This window comes from Fundulus heteroclitus, chromosome 12 (genome assembly GCF_011125445.2).
Source record: "Fundulus heteroclitus isolate FHET01 chromosome 12, MU-UCD_Fhet_4.1, whole genome shotgun sequence".
In the NCBI taxonomy this organism is placed as follows: domain Eukaryota; kingdom Metazoa; phylum Chordata; class Actinopteri; order Cyprinodontiformes; family Fundulidae; genus Fundulus; species Fundulus heteroclitus.
Window position 1 is genome coordinate 38536084 of NC_046372.1, and position 19318 is coordinate 38555401.

At 43.1% G+C, this 19318-nt stretch overlaps 1 protein-coding gene and 3 long non-coding RNA genes across 4 annotated transcripts; 2 read left to right on the forward strand and 2 right to left on the reverse strand.

Moving 5' to 3' along the window:
* Positions 1-520: 520 nt before the first annotated feature.
* LOC118565033 lies at positions 521-1263 on the forward strand. Its single transcript, XR_004932128.1, has 2 exons — positions 521-615; positions 747-1263. It is a non-coding gene; the product is annotated as an uncharacterized LOC118565033 (long non-coding RNA).
* Positions 1264-1453: 190 nt separating this feature from the next.
* On the reverse strand, positions 1454-2357 carry LOC118565031. Its single transcript, XR_004932126.1, has 3 exons — positions 2146-2357; positions 1985-2066; positions 1454-1851 (listed from the first exon to the last, which is right to left on the reverse strand). It is a non-coding gene; the product is annotated as an uncharacterized LOC118565031 (long non-coding RNA).
* A 5789-nt stretch (positions 2358-8146) lies between these two features.
* On the forward strand, positions 8147-10718 carry LOC118565029. Its single transcript, XM_036144576.1, has 3 exons — positions 8147-8500; positions 8691-8758; positions 9635-10718. The coding sequence occupies exon 3, from the start codon at positions 9652-9654 to the stop codon at positions 10696-10698; it is 1047 nt and encodes a 348-aa protein (XP_036000469.1). The 5' UTR covers positions 8147-8500; positions 8691-8758; positions 9635-9651; the 3' UTR covers positions 10699-10718.
* On the reverse strand, positions 9536-11720 carry LOC118565030. Its single transcript, XR_004932124.1, has 4 exons — positions 11673-11720; positions 11085-11324; positions 10747-10888; positions 9536-9551 (listed from the first exon to the last, which is right to left on the reverse strand). It is a non-coding gene; the product is annotated as an uncharacterized LOC118565030 (long non-coding RNA).
* Positions 11721-19318: the final 7598 nt, after the last annotated feature.

A 19318-nucleotide genomic window follows, 5' to 3' on the forward strand; every position in this document is an offset into this window, starting at 1 on the left:
CCTTCAGGCTAAACAGGGCCACTATCGTCCTCCTCCTTCAGCTGCTGCCCCTCCAGAAGGCCCATGGATGGCCACAGGAGATAGAGGTGCTGGTGACCCTTTACTGGCTGGCCTATGGTGTGTCCTACAGGGCAACAGCGGACATCTTTGGGATGCCCCTGTCCACTGTGTGCCGGGTGGTGCACAGAGTTGTCAACTCCCTGATGGGCATCATTCAAAAAATTATTTCCCTGCCAAAACCACAAGATTTGGAGGGAGTGGGGGCTGGTTTTGCCCGCCTTGCCGGGAACGAGGCCTTTAGGGCAGCAGTTGGTGCCATCGATGGGTGTCATGTCCAAATTGTTCCACCTGCAGAGCCACAAAAGAGATGTTATATGAACAGAAAACTCTTCCCCTCAATCATTCTGCAGGGTGTGTGTGATGCAGGTGGACAGTTTTTGGACGTTTACATTGGCAATGTCGGCTCTGTCCATGATGCACTAGTACTGCGGTGCTCGCCGTTGTACAAAAATTCCTTATACCCACCTGAGGGCTTTTTTCTACTCGGCGATGGTGGGTACCCATGCCTCCGGTAGCCGATCACCCTCCTGACGCCCTATCGCCAGCCAGTTGCCAGTAAGATCTCTTACCTTCTTGTTCATAAATAGAGCCAACAATGACACACAATTGATCCAAAGATTATACTAATTGGATAGAACATTGAGACATATGACCTAAATTAAAAGTTAATTTTATCTTTGGTACAGGCCAAGTAGAGGCTCGCTACAACAGACACCACGCCAAGGCAAGAAACATCGTTGAGCGCGCCTTTGGTGGTCTGAAGACACGGTGGCGCTCGATCTTCTTTAAGGCGCTGGAGCTCCGCCCGACGTTTGCCCCCAAAGACATCGCCGCCTGCTGCATCCTCCACAACATTTGTCTCGAGGCAGGTGACCAGGTTGATGTGGAGGAGGAGGTTGACCCAGAGGAGGATGGTCATCCAGCGGCTGAAGACCGGGAGATGTCTGGAAGCTGCCTGCGAGCCAGACTGGCAGCCCAGCTTTCTTGTCCAGCAGAGCTGCCTGAATTTTTAAGTGAACACGACTACATCTGACTTAACAGATGTAGTCGTGTTCACTTCCTGCTTCATTTCATTGTCTTCCACCACTACCTGTCAAAATATGTAAAATAATAATTAAATTCATTTCAGTTCCAACTATTTAATTGTGTGTTTTGGAGGCATTCCCTATTTGTATATGTTAATAGAAGTTATTTCTTTGTTTTTAAAAAATATGTTAGTAACTGGAACAGAATCAAAGTTGAACATATTTCACAAATTAACAAAGTTAAATCATTTGGATAAATTAAATGTCAGGTTTTTTTTAGATACTGTTACTCTTGATTTCTTTATCTTTTTCTCTCTATTCTTTGTGTCCTCACTCAAAAGAAACACAGTAAAATAGGCAAAACATTTCTAGATTTTATTTATAACTTTTCGACAATTTTTTCAAGAAGTGCCAAATGTTTCTTGGCCATTTCAGTAGCCTTCCTCTCTCTGGCTTCCTCCCTAGCCAAGGCTGCCCTCTCCCTCTCCTCATCCTTCTCAGCCTGCTCCTTTAAAAAGTCAAGCAGGACCTCACTGCCTCTCTTCCTGGCCTGCCTCCATGTCCTGTCTGGTGTTGGGGAAGGGGTACAGGCTGAGGTCGTGACCACCACACCGTCTGTGGCAGACGAGCTGCTGGCCACAACCAGAGGAGGACTGATATTATGCTGCCCCTGGAGGGCAGCATCAAGCAGCTCATACCAGGGCCAGGTGGCAGCAGTCACACCACCAACCTCAACCCCCTGCCCAGTAGGTGGGTCTCGTAGCTCCTGAAAAATTGTTTATCATTTTAGTTAATGTGCACAATATCTTTCAACACTGTTTTCTGTGATAATACCAGAAATGTGGTGGGGATAATACATAATGTGAGCTAATATTATGCAGGGAGTTTTGTTATTTTACCTTATATTTCTGCACTAAATTGTGCCACTTCTTCTTGGCCTGCTTTGCAGTGACCTCCAGGCCAGAGGCTTTCACAAAATCACTAGTTGAATTAAAAACAGGTTTAGCATCACAAGAGCTGAAGATGGACATTTAGGCAGATATAAATCAAAACTACTCACTCCCATCCAGTTTTAGAGGAGTTCCTCTTGCCAGTAAATATGCCCTCATTGGCAATACGCCAGTTTATGAGGGCATGTGTTTCTTCTGTTGTCCCTGTTTAAAATATAAATGTCAATTATCTATTACTTTACACAGACTGAACATATTTAGTGACCTATATAATAGTTGATAACTGATTCTTCTGCTTACAGTTATGCGGTTTGTCCATAACATCAGCCATTATAGTATGGATGTTGATATTGTCCTTGGGAATAAATAGATTTCCAATTTATTCCAGCAAGTATTGAGTTAAAAAAGCAACACAAGTCAGTCAGACAAACCCAAAGCAAATTAACGTTTTGCCGAATGAAAACAAAAAACGGCATCAGAACGAGCGGTAGTTCACACACCACTAGGCCGAGAGAAGTGAACCGCAGGTTTCCCTCGGAGGTCTGCGGGTCACTCTGCTCCGCTCAACGTCGTTTTTTTTTTTTTATTATTACGCACTAACTCTGTAAACAGGCCACAAGCTTAAAAGTATAATGTTCTCGCCTCAAACAATCTGAAAACTTACCTTTGGAGAACAATAGCAGCAGAAAAGGGAATTTTGAACGTACCGCTGTGAGCTCCGTTTGCGCTGTCCTGAATTAAGATGCGGCCGCGGTGCATTCTGGGCAAGCGGGCAGTCTGAAGAACGCACAAGTCTGCTCTGATGCATGCTCGATAAAGAGGGCGGGCGAGAACAACATCCGGGGAATTCGGCGCGTTCTCGATTTGGCGTTCTCGGGATTGGAACAGTGCTCGGGCTGAGGCTGATGACGTGTCACGAGTACACGAGCACACGAGAACGCTCAAGAACGCATATTGAGAAATGGCCACAGTTAACAGCATCAACACCCCACAGGTGAGTGTCAAAACGTTCCTGGTGAAAAATTAATAGCTAACTATGCAGATAGAACATGTAAGATTTCAGATTTAAGACACTGGTTAGTTTTATCTCTGATTTAAATATGTTGTGTAATGGACGTTTGAAATATAACATATTTAACCATGATCTGATCTTTAACTCTCCTTTCAGAATTGAACTTCTTTGGAGAGACGTGTGGTGTGCAGGAACTAACATATACTACACTGTGCTGCACTCAGGAGTGGACAACAGCTTGCTTGACCTATCAAACGTGTTAAATAACTTCTGTTGTCACTATTTATTTATCCCAAGACTACAAGCAAGCTTTGACACCATCAGCAGTGGCTGGGATAACCATTCACTCAGAACTGAAGGGAACCTACCACTCAGTCAGTTATGGGAGATGGGAAGCATCCAGCATGCTGCCGTAGAACCAGAAATCACAGAGGTAAGATGGATTTTTTTGTGCTTGCTATTATAAAGTTTTTCACATTGTTTATATTTCAAACCAGAAAGGAATTTATCTGACCGCTCCAATACAACAAAACATTGAGTACATCAGAGAGGTGGCATTTATTATGTTTATTATATTATGTGTTTATTATGGTCATTCAACATAATTGATGGATTTTGGAGTCTTTTTTTCAATCCTTAGCTCCATGAATTAAATTATATTCAGTAAGTTGTCCGTCCATCCGTCCGTTTTCTACCACTTATCCGGGGTCGGGTCGCGGGGGCAGCAGCTTCAGCAGGAAGGCCCAGACGTCCCCCTCCCCAGCCGCTTGGGCCAGCTCCTCCAGGGGAATCCCAAGGCATTCTCAGGCCAGCCTAAAGACATCGTCCCTCCAGCATGTCCTGGGTCTCCCTCTGGGTCTCCTCCCGGTGGGACGTGCCCGGAACACCTCACCAGGGAGGTGTCCAGGAGGCAACTGGCTCCTCTCGACGTGGAGGAGCAGCGGCTCTACTCTGAGTCCTCCCCGGATGACTGAGCTCCTCACCCTATCTCTAAGGGAGAGCCCAGACACACTACAGAGAAAACTCATTTCAGCCGCTTGTATCCAGGATCTCATTCTTTCGGTCATGACCCAAAGCTCGTGACCATAGATGAGGGTAGGAACGTAGATCGACCGGTAAATCGAGAGCTTCGCCTTTTGGCTCAGCTCTCTCTTCACCACAACGGATCGGTACAGCACCCGCTTCACAGCAGATGCTGCACCAATCCGCCTGTCGATCTCCCGCTCCATCTTCCCCCCATTCGTGAACAAGACCCCAAGATACTTGAACTCCTCCACTAGGGGCAGCACATCCTCCCCAACCAGGAGGAGGCACTCTACCCTTTTCCGGTTCAAGACCATGGTCTCGGACTTGGAGGCACTGATTCTCATCCCGGCCGTTTCGCACTCGGCTGCGAACCGCTCCAGTGAGAGCTGTAGATCACGCCCTGATGAAGCCAATAGGACCACGTCATCCGCAAATAACAGAGACGCAATCCTAAGGCCACCAAAACGGATCCCCTCAACACCTTTCTCGTCTAGAAATTCTGTCCATAAAAGTTATGAACAGAATCGGTGGCAAAGGTCAACCTTGGCGGAGTCCAACTCTCACCGGAAACGAGTCCGACTTACTGCCGGCAATGCGGACCAGACTCTGACACCGGTCGTACAGAGACCTGACGGCCCTTATTAAAGGGCCCGGTACTCCATACTCCCGGAGTCCCCCCCACAGGATCCCTCGGGGGACACAATCAAATGCCTTCTCCAGATCCACAAAGCACATGTAGACTGGTTCGGCAAACTCTCATGGCTCCTCCAGGATCCTGCTGAGGGTGTAGAGCTAATCCAGTGTTCCACGGCCAGGACAAAAACCACACTGCTCATCCTGAATCCAAGATTCGACTATCTAACGGACCCTCCTTTCCAGAACCCCTGAATAGACCTTACCAGGGAGGCTTAAGAGTACGATTCCTCTGTAGTTGGAACACACCCTCCGGTCCCCCTTTATAAATAAGGGGACCACCACCCCAGTCTGCCAATCCAGGGGAACTGCCCCCGATGTCCACGCAATGCTGCAGAGCCGCATTAACCAACACAGCCCCACAACATCCGTAACATCAATAAGTTTTAGCAACAAAATTGTAGCCTCTTTTTTAAATTCTCTACATATTTCTATCTTTTTTTCAGGGACTGTGCCTGCCTCAAATTGACTGGGACGAAAGCTGACTGCTTGATGACCCACACTATGGGGTCACTATTCCTGAAACTAGCAATGTGTTGAGCCCCGAACAACTGGTAGCACTGAGGGCAGCCATGGATGCATTGGGACATTTGAATCACATGGCTCAAAAATATATGTTGCTACTGTCCAGTATGTCCAACACTTTACAAGTTTAATCTTATTGTGGCTACCATTGTTGCAAAAGGTTTTCAAGTAGTAAAATCCAGCCAGGAAAATATAACTGTTAGTGTATTTACTGAATAAAAATTTAGAACTTGTGGTAGTATATATAAGGTACTGTATAAACCTTTTTAAAATGCTGAGGTTATTGAAGAAAGGGGCACATGGGGCTGTTACTATAACTGAGGATGCAAACATTGTGGGACAATTAAACAGTCCTTTATTTTCCACATTGTATAATAAACATTGCTTTGATAAAGTCTTTATTTCCAATTCTTACCAATATTAATCAAAGTGAATACACCTTTTCCACAAGGATTGCTTTTATTGTTCAAATTAAGACTGAAATAACTCCATTAATTTTCCAGGTTTTTCCCAGTAAACAATCCATGTATTACCATAAAATGGGCTTTATTTAAAAAAAACTGGCTGATAAAATCAATGAAGCCAAAAACAGGACTATGAAAAACTATTTCTGTATGTAAGACTAAGGAAATTTAGAACAATGTCCAACCTGGCCTTTTTTAACCTTTGTGTTCAGCCTAAACGGCTCCATTAAGTGCTATGAACGACATGCTGCAACAGTTAATGATCAAAGTAGTTAATACTGGGAACTAAAACGGTTATATATTAAGATTATTTTTAAACAAGCCCAAATCCTGTGTCGATTCCATCAAATCTTGAATTGTCCAAAGTCTTGGTAGTGTGATTGAAGCCTGAGTGTCTTAAAGCATGTTGATGACCTGGGTAGACTACCATGGCTAATTTCCACAGTCAGAATTCGTGTAGGAGCCTTCCATCCAACCCAGAACTTTGATGGCCTTCATCTCATCAGTGGATGCTGCAAAAACAGATGTGTTATGGTTATGTAAAGGATAATACTCCTTTTAAAGAAAAAAGTAAATCACTACTAAGATGAAACCAACAAACTTTTCAAGTAAATAGCTGCCCATGTGGCCATTTCCAGCTATGGTTTTTGCCATGGCCAAACCATTTTTATTACGTGCACAACACATATTTGCAATTTTGCACATATGACCTCATTTTTGAATGCCTTTTAGCTTTAGTTCTCTGGTTGTCACGTCAGTGTACTTGTTCAAGTCCTAGTTTTTCTTGTTCTGCTTTTATTTCTAGTTTAGCTTTAGTCTCATATTCTGCTTTAGTGTTATTTTGATTTAGTAGCTCTTTGCTTTAGTTTTTCTTTCGTGTTGTTATACCTGCTCTAGTTTTCTAGTTTTGCCTTTATTTTCTGGTTCTGGGTTTGATTCTTTATTTTGTCGTGTGCTTTATGGGTCCCTGCGCTCTCCCAGAGCTCCTTAGCTTTTAGCGCTCCTTAAGGTCCTAGCGCTCACTTAGGTTCTTGTCCCTAGTTTTGAGCTCTTAGGCTCCCTTACTTTGTCTGGTTTGAACCTCCTAGTTTTTGTTTTGGCCCTTGAATTCTTCTGTTCCCTGGGGTGAGATGACGCTCTTCATTCCCCGGTGTTTTGGGATTTTTCTATTTTTCGGCGTGTTAGAACATCTTCTGTCTTAGGCTTCTTGGTTCCCCGGCGTGTTAAGACGCCCTCTGTGTAACGTTCTGTTGTGGTTCAGGTTATTTTTTCAGTTTAGCCACTTTTCTGTTTTAGGATTTATTTCTGTTTTCTTGTTTTGTATTGGATTTATGCTTAGCCTGTTTTTTAGTCTTTGTTATTAGTTTTTATTTCAGCTCGTGTCTGTTTAGTCTTTGTCTTGTTTTCTACCTTAGGTTTATTGTCTATTAGTCTGTATGCTCCTTTTATCATCTCCACCTGTTTTGGTTAATTATTCCCGCCCTGCTCTCCTGTTCCGTTCACCTATTTAAGCCCGCTTTTGTTTTCTGTTTGTTGCCAGGACGTCTCGTGTTATCACCCTTGACTGTTCTAGTTTAGCCTGCCTGTCAGTTTTGCCCGTTCAGTTTTCTGCTCGCCTGTTTTTGGAGTTTGTTCTATTGCTTGCCTGAAGCCAGCTCTTTTTGCCTCCTGGATTTTTTTTTAATAAACCCCTTTTTAAGCATCAGCTCTGTGTCCGGCTAACATTTGGGTTCTTCCTTTACAATTCATTACATTACGTCCTGGCCAAAAAATTAACCCAAAGCCGACACGTTTTCTCCTTTATGGAGGAGCTATGCTCACTCAGACCGGCGCTCCACTCACCTCCCACACTCAAAGCAGTTGTTCACCGGACTTCCCCTGTCAGTCCACCTCACCGCCGTTCATCCCGGATCCGGACTTTTTTCTGGAGGTCGATGCCGAGATGATCTGGGAGCTCCGTCCCGACTTATTCCCAGAGTCGGTCCCGTTTCCCTCTCCTGACGCAGAGGCGCATGAATCTTCGCTGGCGGTTCCGTCCCGTCGGGAGGAGTCGGCATCCCCGCTAGGTCCGCCGTCCCGCCGACGGAGACGAAGACGGCGGCATGTTGACCAGTCCTCCAGCCAGACCCGGCTGCAGAAACAAATGGACCTTACCAGAGGGGCCACTTTTCATTGGCTGATGCCCATTCTACGTCATAGAGTGGCTACAACGTTCGAAGAAGTCTCACAAACACAAGCTAATGTAGTGCTATACTACCGCTGTACTAGCATACCGGCATAAAGTTTTCGAGTTAATAATCGAAAAATAATAAAAAAATAATGGTTCTCCATTGCCAGTGGGGTATCTGTACTGGTGATGTCAGATATCCCGATCGTATTTGTGGTGGGAAAATTCACAGATTTCCAAAATCAGGTGCAGAATGCCGGGCTTGGATCAAAGCTTGTGCGCGACCACATGAGCAGCTCAACCTTCGTAGGATCAACAAGAACAAGGGAGTGTGTGCTGGTGTAAGTATTATAAATTTGCTTTAATACTTAAAGCAAAGCAATAATACTTATTGCTTATTATTTATTTATTTATTAGCATTTTGTCGGCGGGGATGGGCCAACAGCGTCCCATCCTTATCCGACACCAGCAGACGGAGCGCGAGTGCATAAAGCTAGGCGCGCACCAAAAAGAGCATCGGAAAGTGCAAGTAGGCAGGACAGCAAAGACAAGAGACCATCGATTAGAGCAGAGAGCTTGTTAGTACACACAATTATATACACATCCATAACACAGTGCTGACTAAAAGTTATTTTATTATTTATCATGTGTCACAATTCACATTTTCCACAAACATGAACATCAAACAGAAACAGAATCACTTCTGTTGTTTCAATTGTTTACAGGGATACCATCTAGTTCACAGTGAATGTTCTGAATTATTTACAGGGATACCTACGATGCTGCAGAAAACAATGATGCAGACAAAGGGATAGAGGTGCAAACAGATGAACATTGTAAGTGAGGATAACCAGTTCCTACATGTTTTGTAAATAAGGCACAGCATGATCTTGATAGAAAGCAGCTAAAACTTCTAACATGGATGACATAAATACTTTGTCTGGCCACACTCTTTCTACATGTAGATCCTTGTGGGTGAAAACAATAAAATCACAAAAATCACATCCTGTGATCATAAGTTGACCTTGAACCTGAGCATAGTACATGTGTGTCTTCTTCAGCTGAGCAGAGCCACTGGGTTGCATTTCTAGGCAAAAATTGGGTAGCATGCAGGCATCCAGAATGGTGGAATTTCGAGCGGTATACGGACACTTTATTTCTATTAGACCTGATCGGCCACCGTCACATACTTTGCCGTCGGGTGAAGCACCTATGAAGGGAAAGTGATTACTGACCACAAAACCACACTCATGCAAGTGCCGGTCCTGATGAGTCTGTAAATATTTGGATTTTGCTAAGGGCTCGTTTCTTCGCCCGTAATCCAGTGAAGGGGCTGAAACAGAGTTAGCGTCAAAAATTGACTCTAAAAACTTGTGTTTGACCTTTGCTTTCCTGACCATAACTCGATGGAAATTTGAGGCTGTAAGCCTTTCTTTTTCTTGCCTCAAACCACTCAGCACATTTACTCTGTTTTCTGGTTCGAGCTTCCAGTTCCACAGGATCTTCACAAATATTAAGGTCTTTCAACGCTTTATATCTTTCTGGAAGATCCACTGGTGGGTTATTTGTGACACAGGTGTTGCCACACTGTTGCATGACCGCTGTCGCATCTCCCTTCAAGTTCCTTGTCTGAAACAAAAGAGCAGTATCATCACATTATATACATTTGTCTATATATACATATTTAGTCCTTTTTTATTTTTTGTTTTCAGGGATTTCGCCGCTGGATATGCTTGCAGTGACTGCAGAGTTGGAAATGGCAAAAACTGAAATCAGTCGCTTACAAGCAAAAGTGGAAAATTTAGAAACAGAGCTACAGAAAGAACAGAAACGAAAACTGTTTGGTATTGATGCTGTTGTTGAATCTGAGAAGAACAGCAAAAAAAATCTGTGTGTATATTATACAGGACTTACATTAGTCCGTTTCATGTCACTATTTACATTTCTCTTGCCAAAGAGGGAGACTTTGACTTATGATGAAAACAGAAATGACATTAGAGAAATGTCAGCAGAAAATGGACTTTTCCTGACTATGTGCAGACTGAGACAAAACTTTGGTCTGTTCGATCTAGCAACACGGTTCGGCATTTCACAACAGTCAGCTGGTATAGTATTTAACACTTGGATTGACATTATTTATCTTAAGCTGTGCACTGTTTCTATCTGGCCACACAGACAAACTATAATAGACAACATGCCAAAAGACTTCAAAGCTAATTTCCCTACAACATTAATTATTATTGATGGAACAGAATTAAAAACAGAATCCCCCTGGGCCCATGGTGTGCAATGCCAACTATATAGCGATTATAAGTCTACCACAACATTCAAGGCACTCATAGGTTGTGACTCTCGGGGGTCTTTCATGTTCACATCAGAATTATTCACAGGATCAATATCAGACAAGGCCATTACAAAAGCAAGTGGTTTTTATGAAACCATACAACAACTGAAGGACGTTGGTTACATTCAGAATGGTGACGGTGTCATGGCAGACAAAGGGTTTACAATCAAGGATGAGATAAATGCCCTTGGTCTGTCCTTAAACATACCACCTTTTGCCTCAGCAGACAAACAGTTGTCTCAGGCAGATCTTGCACTAACTGACAAAATAGCAAGACACAGAGTGCATGTTGAACGACTCATTTCTCGCATTAAAGATTTCAAAATAGTTGGTTGTACAATTCCTGCTATATTATTTCCTAAGTTAAACAGAATATGGGCTGTGTGTTGCTACTTGACACTTTTCCAGGGCTTTGTTTTGAAGAAAATGTAAGAACAGTAATACTAGTCTTGTTTCAGTACACATTTCATTAATTTTTACCTGATAGGAAACAGCTGACCCAATTTGCACTTCTCCCAGGGGTGTAGAGACAGTTGGTGCTGAAGGCGTCAGCATATATGTCAATGGAGTACCATGTAATAATTTCAGTGCAGCTATCTCCTCGGGTTCAACCTTTGTCACTCTGTAAATACAATGAAAATTAATTTTGAGAGCTGTCAAATTTGCAATGGTAATTAAAATAAAGAACAGTTTTATGTGTTGGTTTTGTTTGCATTCATGCAGTTGTAGTTACACTCAGAATCATAAAACAACACCAGGGTACATATATTTTTTTGTTAAATTTTGTTTCAAATCTAAATCAGTAAAAAAGTACATACATTTTGTTCAAGTCCACACTGCATTCCTTCGGTCTGCGCTTGCGGTGAGTCACGTGTCGTGCTAGAGTGAGGTGGTTGATGGGCACGGGTTCAATCCTCAAACCCCGAGCTGATTGTGCTCCCCAAGCTTGTGGCATACTGGTGCAGCTCAATCGGTCAGGGATTGAGGAAAAACTTTGCAGTTTGAAATACTGCAAGGTCTTGAGGAGGCCTATAATATGTGAACAATGACCCCCAAGTCTGAAAAAAAGAAAATCAATAATAAACGTATGCATCATGAACAGCTTTTAGCTAATTACAACATAACGGCAGTACTGATACAACTTTACAGCTTCAAGACCGTGAAGCCTGTCTGCTACACAGTCTTACGTTAGCTAAACAGATCAATCTCAATCGTGTACTGTATCTGACATACACTAAATATTTTATTTTAGCAGAAAAGGCTTTGGACGAAACTGTTCCTCGTGTTAGCCACTCTAGCACCAAGTACAGCGTATCAGGCTAGCCACACAAACATTTGCCAACAAACCACAGGAATTATCCGCTGATTTCAAAAGTAACAGACAAAACGATGAATGCACAACTTACCCAGCCTTGCAAGAACAATAGGCATCAGTTATCTTGTCCACATCTATATCATACCTCTCAACTTTTGACGATTGTTGAGAGTGATATTGTTGACGGGGGGGGGGGGGGGGGGGGGGCTGTTGTTCGATTGAAGACGGTCCAACGGGGGGGGGGGGGGGGGGGTTGTTCGATTGAAGACGGGGTCCAACGGGGGGGGGGGGGGGGGGGGGGGGGTGTTGTTCGATTGAAGACGGGGGGGGGGGGGGGGCGGTCACTATTTTACACGGACTTTAATAACACATGCCGACTTACCATTTCATTCGCACACAACACGGACCGTAGAAGTGTTTCTCTTTGGATGAGGGAACCTTGTTTGCGCGGCGCCGGTCCTTGCAGCTGTGTTACCGCTACTACTGGACGTGCGGAAACCATTGTACCGCAAATTGGTTCCGCCATGACGTGACGCGTCCGTACGCGTGCGTTTCAAGAGTGAGATTTTCATTTTAAGATTGAGATTTTCAAAGTAATGCGTGTGAGCGTGTGCAATTGATGAAATGCGTGTGTCACACGGTCAATGCGTGAGAGTTGAGAGCTATGTCTATATTAATGCTGAGGGAGTGAGGGTCTGCCGTTTTCCTCATCGACCGATAGCATTTTGCTGTGACCTGCACAACTTTGGAGGCTTCGCGTGGCTCAAATACACTTAACTCATCCAAAAATGATGACATGAACTTGTTAATTCCTCTGTCCATTGTTGTCGATGATATTTTTTTCAAAATCAGGCAGAAATGACGCACTAATCGAGTCAGGAATACTCCGCAAAGAATCAGTCCAAGTGGAAACCGCCATGTTTACATAGAAACTTCCGTAGAATTAATGCGCCGCGAGGCTTTGTTTGTGAGACTTCAGAATTTTAGGTCAGTTGTGGGCGGAACTTGGTAAGGTCCATTACAGGGGGGGCATTCCATTTTTTTAGGGGGGCACACTTTAAAAAGAAAAAAAAAAATAAATAAAATATATATATATATATATATATATATATATATATATATATATATATATATATATATATATATATATATATATATATATACATATGCTTCAGGCTGGACAGTGGCTCTGTGACTACTGTAACGAACAAACAAATAGCAATAGTGTAGTCAGTGTTGCCAAATTAGGCAGGTTTCCAACCAATTAGGCTTTTGAACACATTGAGCTAGAAAAAAAATAGCTTATGGGCAGATAAAAAATTTCAGAAGCTTTTCATAACATTTGTTGGGCTTTTAGAAAGAATTACTAACAAAATATATCAAAATAGTCAGTATCTATTTTTTAAATAAGTTGAATCTGTCGATCTGACATCATCAATGAATAATAGTTATAATGAATAATATTGTTATAATAAAAACAAGAAAAGAATAATGGTTAATCAAGTGTTTGGTCAGTGTAAACGCCCAAGAGGGGTTGAGTTCTACTTATCAACTTAAAAATATTTCATGACTGCGTGTAAGAGAAATGTTTAATTGAGCTCTACTGAGAGAAATTACGTTTATATTAAGGTAGATTTACAACTCATGTTGGGAAGCTATTTATAAAAGCTATTTATTAAATTGAATAATTTATTTTTTTCCGGTTGATATATCCTGATTGTTAAAGAGATCTTGTGTTATTTGGTTGTCTGATTGTACATGTTGTTTGGAGCCCATATGCGCAGTTTTTTTCTTTGCTTCGGCGCAGCTGTGTGCTAATGGCATGTTCTTATGTGTTTAATAGTTCTGTGCTTTTAACATGAGAGAGTTTGAGATTTGGGCTTGTTTTTTTATTTTAAGTTGGGCAGGTTTTATGCTGGTTTGGGTTACTGGAAACTAACAGTGACATGGGGTCCCCTGTAGCGCTGTCTTAACTCAAAAGCCCAGCATAAGCTACACGCTAATAAACATGAGCGCTGGTGTCAGGCTGAACACTGACTGAAGTAACAATTGTGACTACAGCAGGTTCTGTAATTACAGCAGCTATGAGAACAAGGAGCAGAACAGCTTGTGCTCGTAGCTGTCCTAGCTAATCCTGCTAGCTGTCTAACTAACCCTGCTAGCGTTACTGGAGTGCCTGCTGGAGTGTTTACTTCAGTGCTGGCATTTCAAACAGAAATTAATAACGCTCCTTCCAGCTCGCTCTCTGCTTCGTTGTCACTTCTTGTAATTGTTTGGTAAGGAGACCAAATTTTCATCCCGCTCTACCGACACCAACGGTGACCACCACAGCCGAACTCCGGCGGCGACTGAAGGCTATGACTCAGTGTCCCGCCCCTCTCCAGCTCTGATTGGCTAGCATGTTGCCGTCAGTCGTTGATTTGATTGGTTAAATTGTATGATTGGCACATCAAAGATAGTACTAAAAGGACGATGGCCACTCCGAGGTAAAAAAAAAAAAAAAAGAAAATACAGCTTCCGGTCCAGGGCGGGCACAGCTGGCTCACAGGGCGGGCACGGCCCCCCAATGCCCGCCCATGCCACCGGGTCTGCCTCCAGCTGTTCTGAGCAGCGGTCAGCCCAGTTCAGCCTCGATCGGCCGTTGCTTCCCAGCCCTTGCCGGCTTCAGTTATCCACCTCTCCATGCCAGTCATCGTTTGCCTTGGAAGTTATGTTCTGCTCTCTCATTTAAGGTTAGTTCTGCCAGACTCTCTGTAAGACTCTGAACTTTGCTGTGTGTTGCTGAAGAACTGCTAACCTGACTAGCTGCCCTGGAGAAGCTTTGCTCTGTGCCCAGGTGTCCCAGAGAAGCCTGCTGTGCTCTGGTTAGCCCTCTGCCTCCTGTGAACCCTGCTAGACTCAGACTAACTCCCTGCCTCCTGTGGATCCAGCTACCAGTCTCTGCCTACAAAGACTCTTGCTCCAGGCCGTCAGCTCCTGCCATCACCTTCATCCCTGACTTTCTGCAGTCCTGAACCTCCGGTCATCATCATCCGTCATCCAGCACACTTCTTATAATAAAACCCTTAAAACTTTAGTCCTGTGTGCGCTTCCTGAGTTCACCAATAAACAAACCTTGACATATACATTTATGTTTCACTGTATAATTTAATTTCTACCTATATTTATAATTTGGTGGCAATTAATTGTATGCTTATTTATTTATTGAGCATTTATTTATTTCTGTATTTATTTTTAAATATGGAAGACTTGGTCCTCCATTGAGACTGGAAGGCAGGAGGATAATCATGGATATTAACTGGTGTTTGACAAAAGGATTGAGTGACATTATGTGAATGTGGGTGAGCATTGTTAAACAACAGTGGTTGACGTAAATCTTAAAGAAAGACAGAGGCCTGATGGACCCGAAACCACAGGAAACAGTGAGGAATGAGGAGTAGAAGTTTCTCTTGGGTTGTGAAGCTGTAAAGGCTGCATTGGATCATGTTAAATAGGTGGCTGAGGAGGGTGGCTTGATCTCTCTAAGAATTGTGACAGCATGGCAAACATTTTACCTTCATGATCATGCTGAGCTGCTTGCATCTTCAATAAAAGATCAGCGTCTTCATTTTTCAGGGCACTACTAATCTTGTCAGCAAAGACCTCCAGAGTTGCCTCCAGCTTTGATTTTCTTTTTCTGTTCTTCGCAGATCTTGTTGTATTAAGCAACTATTACATCTTAATGTTATATTTCTGTAAACTTTGAAAGATTGTAAGAGAATTTAAAACTGATCAAACTATTTTCTTTATCTATGGTAATAATAAGTTTAGTTTATGGACCTTTATAATAAATAAAGGAATTTCAGGAATCAAGCAGAAGATAGAATAAATTATTTCCTCATTAAAGGTATACTATGCTACCGGGGTTGATTTTCCAGCAGAAACGCGAGGTTCGCGTCAGCCTTGCAGCCTTCTTTTTCTTTTAGTTCTCGCCATTCTGAAAAAGCTTGCCCGATGTTCACCCGTGTACGACTCCTCTCTCTGTCCAGAGCCCTTTTCCTCTTTCTTGCCTGCTCCGACATGGGCTTTCGCTGTTTTCTCGCTGGTTCCGCCATGATAACTGCACAAATATCGCCACTGCGCTAGCAACGAGCATGCCTTTCACTGGGGGGCGTGTAGCAGTTCTCGCCGTAAAGCAAGACCGACTCTCGCGATGCACACGAGACTACTGAGCCTGTGAGTGCGGGCCGTGAGCTCTTGCAATTGCAAGTGCGGTATTTCCCCCACAGACCACCAGGGCGGCCGAGAAAACCTTAGTTCGACCTGAAATGACTCATTTAATCATCCAAAACGGTATGGAACACATTAATTAACTGAAAAATGTTGCATAGTATGCCTTTAAATAACATACAAAATGACACTTTGTTTTACACAGCAGCAAGTATGTTTGGGTAAATTGACAAAATACAGAGAATTTCTTACAGCCAGTGGATGTGGAAGATGCACTGCCATTAAAGCTTGTATCATCACTTCTTGATGTAGAACTTTCCTCTGAGGTTGAGGCAGCAGTTGGCAGTGAGGCAAGTGTCCCATCACCTACGTACAAATGACCATTGGTCACACGTCATCATGTTATGTCACAGCTGATTATTGCCTTATATGTAAATAACCCACCTGTGTCACCACCAAGCAGCTATCCAACAGTTCCAGTGGTTGAACGCCATGCACGTACAGGTCAGATGAATGCGACCTGGCCGTACAGACACAGGTCGCATGACTGAGCCGTTTGTCTGTCCTCGGCGTACAAAGAGAAACTTCTCTCAGCAATGGGATTTCTGATGGTGATTTATCTGCAGTTACTCAGAGCGAGGTGGTAAAGCAATTTAAAGTCTCTCCCTCAAAAATAGAAGATGTGACATGCTTTCTTGGTAATTTGATAAATACTGTAACTATTTATTTGGTCAGCTACAGATATATAGGCCCAATCTAACATGATACTAACACTATATCAACTCCTAATTTGTTCATAGTATTTTTAAATGTGCCTTAATAAAGTATTCATGGCGTCTGAACATTTCCACATTTTGCCACATTTCAACCAAAATCTTAACTGTAGATTTTATGTCCCGGATTCAGGCAAAGTAGTATATAGTAGTAGGCATATTCTGGAAACAAAAGGAAAATGATGCATGTTTTTTGTGTCTGTCCTGTCTTATTGTGAAATTTAAATATTTTTTATCCGCTCATATTGCCCATATTGTATGCCTACGTAATAAGCACACAACATGTGAACAGAATAAACAACATAGTCTGCTTCGTTGTTACAGATTAATGTAGATCTGAATGTGTAGATCTTATGGCAGCCACAGCCAATGTTCAATCAACTCTACGTTATAACTTTGATCTTGAAGAAAACTGGATGGCTGACCGGAGTGCTTTCAGAGGTTTGTGGATGTTGAGGATATGACATAAAATTTTAAAATCAACGTGATGACAGAGGAAGCCGGTGAAGAGATTTTAAACCGTAAGTTATAGTTTTGTGCTTCTTTGTGCCGGTTAAAAGCCGAGCTGCAACATTCTGAAATCTGAAATGCTGCAGGAATGCTTGATCTTGCCCAACCTATAAACAGAGATGATAAAAGCATCTCAGGATCCCAAAAAGAGCGATTAGGCTTCAGTTTAATAACAAACACGCGTGATTGTCCAATTTAAGAGAACTGTCATCAGGATAGAAATCTTTTGTTGGATCATATTAGTATTAAGACAGCACCTCATTGATCTCTCTGGGCTCCTTTGATCAGCTCCATCAGTTGGTGGAGGTGGGAAGCTGTGGGATGTGTTCTGTAGGGCAGGGTGGCTGATAAAGGGGGTGCACATATATGTAGGGTGGGGGGTAAGACATCTGGGGGGCGGGGGGGCTTATTGTGTAGGCCTCAGCCTTGATGGCACCCTCTGCCCCCACTCGCATTTAGACACTGAGTATTTTGGGTAGGTTGCTTGGGGGTGGGGGAGGGGGTTGGACTGGGCCGGGCACCACATTTGTTCAGCAGCCCCAGTTGTAAACACACTTGAGAACAACATGCAACAGGATGACATTTGAGTAGGCAGAGCTCAGGGTCTTTTTCACCCCTGTTCTCTGATTGCCGCCTGGAGTCAGGAGCCTGAAGGAGGAGCGGGCCACCTGGTCGGTGGTCTTAGCTGGCAGTAGACATTGGGCCCCAAGTGATTGGGCATGACTGGGGCTTGCTCTCCTCTGGAATATGGAGGTGGGTGGGGGGTTGGGTCTAGGGTATGGAGAGGAGGGTGTGGGGGAGATAGCACCTTATGTTCTGTCGGGGGGTCCCTGGTTGGTTGGCCTGTTTGGTTCATGTTGGCCCCTATGGGTGGGTGGGCCCTCTGGGGGAGGGGGATTAAGACCGGAGCATGGACCGGGTAGGTCGGGTTGTCACCTACCGGGTCCGGGGGCTAGATACCTCTTCACAATTACTATTGAGCATTTTTATCATGGATAAACCTTACATACACAAGCACACTCTCACAAACACCTACAGGTGTTTGGATCCAGGTACTTACAGACTCACTTCTATACAGAAAACCCCTATTATCTTCAACCGTCACTTTATACATTTCGGAGTACTATGGCAAAAGCAGTAAGGCTCGGCTTGTGAAAGTAAAATCTGTTGGGATCTATTTGGCATTAAGACAATTCCTATTGCTACATTGCCAGAGAGGACACAAAAAAAAATTTTCTCCAGCAAAAGCCTCATGAAATTACTATTTTGTTAATAAATGACTTAATGTTCTTTTGCTGCTCCATTCTGTCCTGTTTTGTTCTTGTAGTCTGACTCTTTGTTTGTGTGTTTGAGCGATATTTGTGCCTGTGCATCTTGGCAACCAGGGGTGAGACATTTTGATTGACACGTATCATGAATTGTTTTGATTGGATGAAGAACGACAAAAGATCTATAGGCACAGAGAGCTGCGCCCCAAATAGAAATTTTAAGTCACTTGGAACCAAAGGTCACAAAGATGCACACACATTTGTCTGGGGCCCCTTGATTTTGAAACATTAAAATTAGGAGGCCAACAGAAAAAATTATCTCAAAGAAACCCAAAACTGAATGGGAATATTGTTAAATCTACAACCAGACACATGTTATGAGAAAACAGATGAGTTGGTTACTTAATATTTTGTAATTTTTGTTCCTGCAATTTTGATGGGAGTTGTGCCTAACCATCCCCTATTGACAAGCCGCCACTGGCTGCCCCATTCCTGACCCCAAAGTCGTGGATGGAGGGAACTTCAGCTCTGGTGAGTCATCCAGAGTTGAGTTGAGGGAGACAAAAAATGAACTCTTAAAAATGTTTATCTTAATGACATTATAATAAAAAGAAGAAGAAGTTAAACTTAATTGGCTTAAAGAAACAGTTCTAAATTATGTATTTCAATAATTCATCACAGCAGTTTTTATTCCGGTATTTATTTTTTATTTTTTTCCCCCCAGTGTCCTGTCTAGCAATGTGGCTATAGGAATTGATGTCTCAATGCCAGATAGAGCTCGACAGATTTTGCTTTCACAAGTGGAGCGAACAGCTTTCGCCATAGTGCTCCACTTGATTTATGCATGTAAATAGCTTTATTGTGATTCCTGCAGGGAGAATTTCAAATTATATGGACACTACAATGGGAGAGTAAAGGAAGAACAAGAAGAGAAAAAAAAGAAAGAGAAGAGGTGAAAGAAAGAAGAGATAAAAGGG

Coding starts and splice junctions, on each gene's coding strand:
- LOC118565029 (XM_036144576.1), top strand. CDS start 9,652: ATGCTTGCAGTGACTGCAGAGTTGGAAATGGCAAAAACTGAAATCAGT.